Below are 10,095 nucleotides of genomic sequence, written 5' to 3' on the forward strand. Positions count from 1 at the left end.
CGCATTGCATACAAATCACCGCGAGAGCTTTTTTTTCTTTTTCTATTTGTATTAATGCAGAGAACAAAAACATACAAAGGTATAAACATTCATCACAAAATATCCACCAAAAAAAAAAAAACCCTAAAGATTAAAAAGAGGGCCAAAATCTAAACAAAATTAAACAAGGAGATCAAAGGCTGAGCAAATCTAACAGTCCTTATAGCTTTCTTATTAGACACTGAGATTACATTCAAATAGTTTTCCATTTCTTTTAGGAAAACAGAGAAGACCAGTTTACAGTTGGAGAATTTGCATTTCTGAATGTGAAATTTGTTTAGGAAATTTGTTTAATTAATAACAAAACTGTTATTTTCGTTTGTGGGGTCTGAGTCATAATACCCAAATATAATGTTTTCCATATGTACTGAGAAGCCTGGCAAAATCTTACACTTGACAAACACACCGATATCATCCCAAAGTTTCTGACTGTAGTGACGTGACCAAAATAAGTGTACAGTTTCTTCAGAACTCGAACAAAAAGAGCATGTAGCAAGAGCACTTTTCATCAATGTCAGATTTAAATCTTTGTATAAACTTCTTTACAGGGTAGAACCTGTGTATGAGCTGATAATAAATGTCTTTCACTTTGTCTGTGAAAAAGAATTTTTTTGCGGCCAGATTTAATCACCGCGAGATCTTTCCATAGACAGTAAAAGAATTGGACACAGCGACCCCATTGGAACTCAATTGAGACAAATGAAGCCCATTTTTAGCATTTTTTAGCACTTCCATTTCTGACTCGCAGACTCAAACTAAGCTTGATGATGACAGCAACATGTCTGACAGATGTAAATCTTCTAGTAACTGTGCGTGCAAACTGCCATCGTTAATCTTGCAGAGACGGCGAGCTTGAGCTGGGAGTTCTTTGGCGTGAGTGAGCAGGAGTAAGTATTCTGATTAATTATTTTGTATAGTATTTTAAAATGTAACGCCAGTACGCCATATTAAGTTACTTGCCTGCGAGCTTCTCCTCCTGTCTGTACGGTAATTTCTCTACTGTGCGACAGAGAGTCGAGTGGTTATGACGTAATCGTTAGCCTATTTTTACAAAAACTGTTTCTACGGGGCCATAATGTAACATAGAAGGTAATGGAGCCCTTTATACATTGTGGTGTATCTTTAGAAATAAATAATGGAAAAATGGAGTCTTTAAACACCTCAGATGTAAAGTTATTCGCTGTCAAAGTGACGCCAAAATGAATGCGAGCCAATGGGAATGCTAACGCAAGTGAAGTTCTGCTACAAGATGGCGGCATGTGGCCGACTTCAACTTCCAGTCGACTTCCTTGCCGCCTGGATCTTTCCCATATGTGCGCCACTGGGTGGCGTCTGTACTTCCCGGTCAGAGAGCACCTGTCCATCAAAAGCTCACTATCCAATCAGAGTAGATCACTGTTAAGCCCGCCCCCACGAGAGGTTTGTGTCAAAACACCAAACGAAAAACTGCAAACTTTAGCGAAATCTGTGGCAATGAATTCAGAATCCACGATTTGCGAAAACGAATCTTTGAAAAACTTTAATAAAGAATTAAGCATATTTGAAGAGCATGGTAAATTTGTGCGACTGAGTTCATTTTTTTCATTTTCATAATGTTTTTCTTCTTTTCTAATGGCATATTTTTGATAGTTTCTGAAAAAGTTACGTTCAGTTTTATAAAGTTTCGTTCATTGTTATTGAAACAAATGTAATTCCATACCACCAGCCGTGCTCGTTTTGAATGCCATAATATAAGTTTTGATTTGTGTTACTACTTGAGAACTGTGCAGCTTTTTAGCGCATTTAATTCGATGTTTCAATAATATTTGTGATAGTGTGCTGTTTCTATCTATCAAAGGAAAAGGGATGTAATAAGGGGGGTGTTTAGTCCTCTAGGTGGCTGTAAAGGATTGTACAAAGTCGAAGTGTATTTGCTACTGAGGTGTAGTAATATTTGGATGTTCAACGTGCGATACCTCTTTATATTTATTTCTTGGCTGTTTATTGAATAATATATACAGACAGAAACTAACTCAAATAATATTTTTATTATTATTAATCAATGACTGTAAACAAAAGTGTGTTGCAAACAAAACACATGCAAATGGTTCATACATTATCAAACTTAACACATCGCCGAAACCAAATACATTAAATAAAAAAAACAAAGAGATAAATAGAAAACAAAACTATTCCACAAATTATTTGAAACTCAGATAGCATGCGGACTTAATGTTGTTGTTGTTTTTGTTTTACAGTCTTTTTTCTAAAAGTTTCTCTCTCCGGTTGTGGTCGCTTGGGTCCTAGCGCGCCTCTGTTTTCTTAGGTAGCCTGTTAAAATGCCCGATCGCATTACTCGTCTTTTTCCAAGATGGCGTCTATGAGGGAGAGCGACACCGGCCTGTGGCTCCACAACAAACTGGGCTCGACAGACGAGCTGTGGACACCTTCGAGCATCGCTTCTCTGCTCACCGTGTCGGTCATCGACAACATACGGCTGTGTTTCTCCAGTCTGTCGCCCCCGGTGAAGCTGAAGCTCTTGCTGGGGATGCTGCACCTCCCGCGCAGGACCGTGGACGAGGTGCGACTGCAGGACTCGCTCCTGTTACTGTACACACAAACTGTCTTGACTTCCGAGCGTGGCGTGCGTTATTGGGGTGGCGTGTTGTTTATTAGTAGTAATATGTTGCTGACACGCATGTGTAATAACATGCTTCCACCGTGAGAGTCTGCAGCTGCTGTGTGGATCATGTCAGTCTGCAGCAGAGATCAGATCAGGCTGCTGTTTGTCTGTCTGTCTGTCTGTCTTCAGACTCTTGGCTTTAGCTTGCTAGCCTTATGTAAACATGCTGTCAACTTTCGGAGTGTTATTGCTGAGTTTATTTCTATGTTTGGACGCCCGCCTTATAAAATGGTGACTATAGTTTACGCTAAAATTTCTAAAGTTAATCCAGTCGTTGTAAGTACTGTAAAACTGTGATAACTGTATTAATTACTACTGCCATTAAAAAGATACAATATTTAAGTTTTTTCGCGGAAACTGTGGTTTTGCTGTGAGAAAGTTCTCTACTCCATGTTCTCTTAGAATTTGAAGTGATTTATTGGCTATTATGATTGTTTTACACACAGTATGGGCGAATAAATATAAGAAATGACAAGAAAAGCAATTTACAACATTGCCATAACATTAAAGTAGTATTAAAATAGGTGCTAAGCAATGACCAAACTAATTAGATGTCCAAAATCTGAATATAAATAAGTCATACAAAATAAACATAATAAATAAATGCCGTAAAATATGTATGTGATAGTCTCTGATTATGTTGATTTATTTGTTTTGATCACTTTCTAAAGAATCAAATGCATCTTTACTTGCACAAAAACACGTTCATACACGTTGTGGGCAAAACACTTGGAAGAATTGACTGTATAAAGCTTATTTGAAAATACTGTCTGTGATGTCATATTGTTTTTAGTAATTTTTAGTTTAGGTAATTAGTGTAATTATTTTATGGGCAAATGCATGATAAAGTGATAGGGCAAGCTTCTGTTTCACAGCCATATAACTAGTGGAAAAACATTTGCTTGCTAAAACTTACTAAATTGTATAGGATATTGGATTTATGTTTATATATATATATATATATATATATATATATATATATATATATATATATATATATATATATATATAAAGGTTTCCTAACTTTCCTTTAAGTGTGGTACATTGTTGTACTTCATTGGTCCACTACCACTCTGCAATCCTGTCATGATTCTTTCAGTATTTTTACGTCAGGGCACTAAGAAAGAAGAAAATATATAATAGCAATAAAGTAAACAATGGTGGAATCATCTATTTCCAATTTCAGGCAAACTCCATTGCAATGGTAGCAGATTCATTTACAGACTGACTAGGTTAAATAAATGTCAAATTCTCTCTCTGTGTGTTGTTCCCTGATATTGCAGATGAAGGAGGCTCTGTCAGAGATCATTCAGTTGGCCACTGTGGACTCTGAGCCGTGGGTGTTAATGGTGGCCGACATCCTGAAATCATTTCCAGAGACCGGCTCACTAAACCTGGACCTGGAGGAGCAGAACCCTAATGTACAAGACATACTTGGAGAGCTGCGCGAGAAAGGTCTATCTAAAATCTGATAGTGGTGTTAGAAGATGGTCAAAGGCTGTTGCAAATAATTTCCACTTTAATATTAATGTCTTCTGGTTGCTACTTTTTTCACATAAAACAAAAAACAGAATCACATAAAAAGATTCATTGTTGCCTAGGTCCAGATATTTCTCCATTCTTGACTATTTTGACTACATATTAGGGATGATCATTTGGGTCAGTTTGACAGCTCATTGTTGTTCTTTGTATATGTGTGTCAGACAGACATCTCTGATGGGTGCACTGTGTGACATTTGTGGGTCAGTGTGTCATGTTAAAAATTAAGTTAACAGTTTTGAGCACTATATTTCTGCCCTGGACTAAAAGTCACCATGTACTTTATTAATTAATTAGTGCTGTCCAATAGCAATTTTAAAACTGCAATATTTAAATATTAAATGTGGTTCAACATATTTAATAAATCTCTCTCTCTCTCTCTCTCTCTCTCTCTATATATATATATATATATATATCTTAAAATAAGTGTTTTCATGATCGATCGTTGCCAATTATTATTACTGTATATTAATATAGCCGTGACCAAGTGACATTTCTTCAATTGTTGTGGTTGTCTGGGATTTTTTCTTTGGGTTCTTGTTGGCTTTCGATAGCTAGCTTAGCTTGTTATGGCTATTCTCTCTAAACTGTTGCTTGCAAGTGCATATACACTTCGGTAAGAATGATCTGCTGAGACTTACTGTTGATGTTTGCACCTCTGTTCAGTAAATGAATGTGAAGCGACGTCCATGTTGCCTCTGGAGTGTCAGTATCTGAACAAGAGTGCTTTGACCACGCTGGTGGGGCCGCTCACTCCTCCCATCAAGCACTTCCAGCTCAAGAGGAAACCCAAGAGTGCTACGCTTAGAGCTGAGCTGCTGCAGAAATGTAAGTTTGTTTATGAATTCATTGTGCCAGAGCAACTGTTTTCATTTTTTCAGTTTGGAGTCATTCACATAATTTTAAAATAGGAGTTTACCCTAATGTTTGTGTGGTGACATGTTTATTGTCACTGTGTATTATTCATTATATTGGTTTTAAAGCCACAGAGACTGCCCAGCAGTTAAAGAAAACTGCAGGAGTGCCGTTCCACTCCAAAGGAAGAGGTCTAGTGAAGAAGATTGACACCACAAGTAAGATTTATATGTATACACGGTGCCACAAAAATTATTTGGATGGCAAAGATGTATGAATGTTATTGTATTAGCTAACAATGACATCAAACCTTAGGTCCTAGGTTTGAAATGAAACAACAATAGATATAGTGATACAAGTGAAGACCATATCTTTTTCCTTGTTGAATGTTAGAGGAACGTGTCCATAGTTGAAGTGATGAACTTGAGGAGAACTGACTTCATGCATCCACTAAAATACCTGGGAACTAGTTGGCTAAAATTAATATGTTTTTAAATGAGGGTAAAGTGTCTTACACTAAAGTTTGTGGTCAAATTATTATTATTTTTTTTTATGAAATTCAAAATGTTTTTTTTTTTGTTTTTTTTTACATTCAAAAATATTTATTCACCAAGAACACGTGACCAAACGTAACAGTAACATTTATAATGTTACAAAATGTTTCAAATAAATCCTTTTGTATTGAACTTCTATCCATCAGAGAGTTTATATTGTTAGTTTTTGTATGTTGACTTAAAGACAAAATTGTTGAATTATTGTAAACGTTTTATTGAAAGGATATTGAGTGAATTGACTGTTTTTTTGCCATGAATATAGACACTGCTGCTGACATGGCGTTAAGTCATAAATAAATCTATTCATCAAACAATCATGAAAAAAACAGTATCGCCGTTTCCACAAAAATATTAAGCAGCACTCAAGCAACTGTTTTCAACATTGATAATATGAAGAAATGTTTCTTCAGCATATTAAAATGATTTCTGAAGGATCATGTGACACCGAAGACTGGAGTAATGGTTATAAAAATGCATCTTTGCATCACCATAACAAATTACATTTTAAAATTTATTAAAATGGAAACATCGATTTTAACAGCTATTTTAAGTTGTAATAAAAATTCACTGTATTACTGTGTTTTTGATCAAATAAATGCAGCCTTGGAGTGCATAAGAGCATAAAATACAAAATCTTACTGAACCCAAACTTTTTAATGGTAGTGTATACTCATATGTTCTCTTAACAACACACAAGATTGATAATAATGTTTGTCTGTCTTCTCTCAGCACCTCTGAAGGGCATTCCCAAAGCACCATTTCGCAGCCCTACCACCCCAAGCATGTTCAGCCCTCCTAGTAACAGAACCCCCATCGCCCCGGCCCGCACACCCCTGCGCAAGGAAAGGGGAGTCAAGGTAACTGTCCAGCAATGACCAGTTATGAAGTCTCTGGATGACATGGGTATATCTAATAGGCATTTCTCTTTACTTTATGCTGAAGAGTAAATGGTTTTCTTTGCAGATGACACCTGGATTTATGAATCATGAACTAACATTCTTAGTATGGATGTCATTTCTGTGCTTTATATTGTCAGGTTATGTGATTGAGTGTTTTCTTGCAGTTGTTGGATATATCGGAGTTGGATATGGTAGGAGCTGGCCGAGAAGCTAAGAAGAGAAGAAAGACTTTGGGTAAGTTCAAGAAGATTATTTAGTGACATAGACCCAGCACCTCTGAACTGACTGATTTAAAGACCAGCCCACGTCCCTCTGTGCTGTACATTTGTAGTTAAAATGTTATTTTTTTTGTCTTGTTCAGACACAGAAGCTGGAGAAAAGGCGGCCAAAGAAGAGGCAGTGGTGGAGAATGCAACACCAGACTACGCAGCTGGCCTGGTGTCTACACAGGTAGTTTTGGAAATCTTATTAGCCATTTGATGGATGCTTTGAATGGGGGTCAGAACAAAACTCAAATGTGTTTTTTCCTCTCCTTTCAACAGAAACTCGGGGCTCTAAACAACGAGAGTGCCCTGCCATCAACCAGCTACCTTCCAGCCACCCCCAGTATGGTTCCTTCCTCGTCTTATATTCCAAGCTCAGAGACACAGCCAGGTGAGCCATTAAAAGATGCAGGATGGTATGCATTCAAAGAAATTAGCTAGAGTAGAAAATGTATTAATTAGACACAAGGGATAGTGTCATTAACAAGAAGACAAGTATGAGCTTAAAGCCTTCTCATCCCCAATTTTTTTGCCTTACTATCTTACTATTCAGGGAATGCAGGTGGTTCAGGACGTGAAGCTACAAACCGGCAGTCAGAGGAGTCGTCTACACCTGCCTCGTCTGCTTCATTACCCAGCCAGTTTAAACAGCGGCCGCCTATGTATAATGCCAGCACTGCCAGTCCCACGGCCCCCACATCACCCACCACACCAACCAGCACGCCCACCAACAATGCCCCGCCCTCCGCCGCCACCGCAGCACAGCCAGACATGCCCACACAGCCGCCCACAACTGCAGCCCAGCCTGCTCCCACGCCAGCACCCCCACAAACCCAACCGAAAAAGAACCTGTCGCTCACGGTAAAAACCTCTGATTCATGGATATGATAATTATCTACTTTAAATTTTACTAAACATTCAGAAATTTTTATTTAGAAAATTTCTTAGAGGCATTTTTAAAAAGGTTTCAACTGAGAAAATTCTAGAATTGTAGAAGGTCAGCTGTCATTTTCTTTTTCTTTTCTTTTTTTGCCCTAGAATAGAATATAATTATTTTATACTATTAGAAATGTATTTGTGATCAATTTAATGCATCCTTGCTGAATTATTAATTTTGGAAAGTTTTATTTTTATCTTGCATGTTCGGTTCCCCACAGAGAGAACAGATGTATGCTGCGCAGGAAATGTTCAAGACTGCAAACAAAGTTACACGGCCCGAGAAAGCCCTCATCCTGGGCTTCATGGCAGGATCTCGAGGTATTCTGGGTTTGATCAGATTTTATTTATCTTACTGCTCCTCTACTATCTAAATGTTTGTCTGTCCCATCCTCCCCAAAGAAAACCCTTGTCCAGAGCAGGGTGACATCATTCAGATCAAACTGAGCGAGCACACAGAAGTATTGCCTAAAGCAGACGGGACCGGCAGCACCACCATGCTGGTGGACACAGTGTTTGAGATGAACTACTCTACTGGGCAATGGACACGCCTCAAGAAATACAAACCCATAACCAACGTCTCCTGAGGAGGACTGGGTTAACAAACACACACACACACTTGCTCAGTACATTTACATAGATACATTTATGTACATTCACACACCCCTTTCAGTGCCCCCTGAGGAGTGCTTTAAGATAAAATTTATTGTACATGCGCTGGAATGTACATATTTATGGGCCAAATTCTGAGGTGTATTGGGAATATGTGCTAGTGAATTTCTGGATGTTGGTTTCAGACAGTTAAAAAGGACTTCCTGTTTGGCTGACCTTGTGTCCTATCGCTGTTCCTGCATTGCCAAAGACAGGGACCTCTTATAAGACAGCTGTTTTCTTTATCTTTTTGTTAATGTTTGTATCGTCTCTCGTTTTTAGGCCCATTTCAGATTTCTTAGTGTCTGGGAAATGAGGCGAAAGGTGGTTTGTGTCTTAACCTACTTTTGATTGACACGTTATTAAAAGATCTTAGAAAAGGGTACAAACATACTATTATAGTGTCCTACGAATGAATCAAAGTCTGTCCATGTGTTTTCACACAGAATGTTTAAAGATGTTTTCAAGTTCCTCCTTGGACAGAAAAAAGATAAAAACAATAAACAAAGTGTAAAACAGGTTATTTTCTGTTTAGTACTTTTCAAGAACGTTTTTTTTTTTTTAAAGGAGGAAATAAATGAAAACATGTCCAGATTTGAATGAGTCGTTTGCCTTAGTGTAAATGATATTATGTTTCACCACCACAGTCACAACTGAATCACTGCCTTTTGTAATAACCTACTAGATGTTGCTAGTTGCTGTTTTACATTTTATCTATGTGCAAAAGTGGTACAATGCAAGTGTTCGGAAGTTTAATTAAAGTTTAATTTAACCCTTTAAGGTTTAAGATTTTCCCCCATTTTTGAATATAGATGTGAAAGTGCACTATTCAAACTTAAATTGTTATAATTCATTACATTTTTTTCAGAAGACAATCTGCAGATTGTTGCAGAAGTGTAATCATTTCAAAATATTAAAGTATCAAAAAGTTAAAAAAGTTAAAATGTACTGTTAAGAAAATGCATTGTACCATTTTTATTTTCTTTTATGTAAAATATATATTTTTCAAAATAATTTTGAATCCAAAATTGCTATAAATTGAAAGCCTTATATCTAAAGTTATGGTCCAAATTTGAAGTTGATATAAAAAAAAACCGAGGTTCCTGAGAGATTTTATTTAGGAAGTTATACCACAAACAGCCACCAGGTGCGATCAAAACTCCATTGATGTTTTAATGCATTTTTCTGTCAAAAATGTCTAAATATCTCTGTCAATATTACTTCTATCACAAAATAACCACCGAATATGGAATTTTGAGACTCATACCTTTCCGACAATATGTCTTTTGTCAAGATTATAAAAAGTTTTGATTCTAATAGACCATAATAGATTTTTTTTTAAATATGATGCCTGACTCCACCCACTAAGGGGAGGGAGACTGCCAAAAGATATTAAAGGACGCAATGTCCGATTTTAAAATGGTTTTCACAGGATTTTGGGGTTTTAAGTTTTCTAATGATATGTAAGTTATGAGTATTTCTAAGATATGTAATCGAGAAAAAAGAAACGGCTAAAAAAAAAAGAGCGCCAACAAGCCTGTTCGGTGTGCTGGTGTCATTTAAGAGGTTAAGGGTATTTTCATCCGTAATTTAAAAATTGTTTTCAAGATTGAGTAAATATATGTTTTGCTCTTCTCCCTTAAACTACTCTTAATGAGTCTTTTTCAGAACAAGAATACTTTACAGACACCTCTCCA

General features: G+C 36.9%; 1 protein-coding gene across 1 annotated transcript; it reads left to right on the forward strand.

The window, feature by feature from the left end:
• Positions 1 to 2,277: 2,277 nt before the first annotated feature.
• On the forward strand, positions 2,278 to 8,992 carry LOC132103752 (negative elongation factor A-like). The gene is made up of 11 exons (XM_059508851.1): positions 2,278 to 2,599; positions 3,985 to 4,156; positions 4,907 to 5,068; positions 5,224 to 5,313; positions 6,379 to 6,506; positions 6,713 to 6,782; positions 6,910 to 6,998; positions 7,091 to 7,202; positions 7,365 to 7,672; positions 7,969 to 8,068; positions 8,150 to 8,992. The coding sequence occupies exons 1-11, from the start codon at positions 2,390 to 2,392 to the stop codon at positions 8,332 to 8,334; spliced, it is 1,626 nt and encodes a 541-aa protein (XP_059364834.1). The 5' UTR covers positions 2,278 to 2,389; the 3' UTR covers positions 8,335 to 8,992.
• Positions 8,993 to 10,095: the final 1,103 nt, after the last annotated feature.

Source organism: Carassius carassius, chromosome 2 (genome assembly GCF_963082965.1).
Source record: "Carassius carassius chromosome 2, fCarCar2.1, whole genome shotgun sequence".
Lineage (NCBI taxonomy): Eukaryota > Metazoa > Chordata > Actinopteri > Cypriniformes > Cyprinidae > Carassius > Carassius carassius.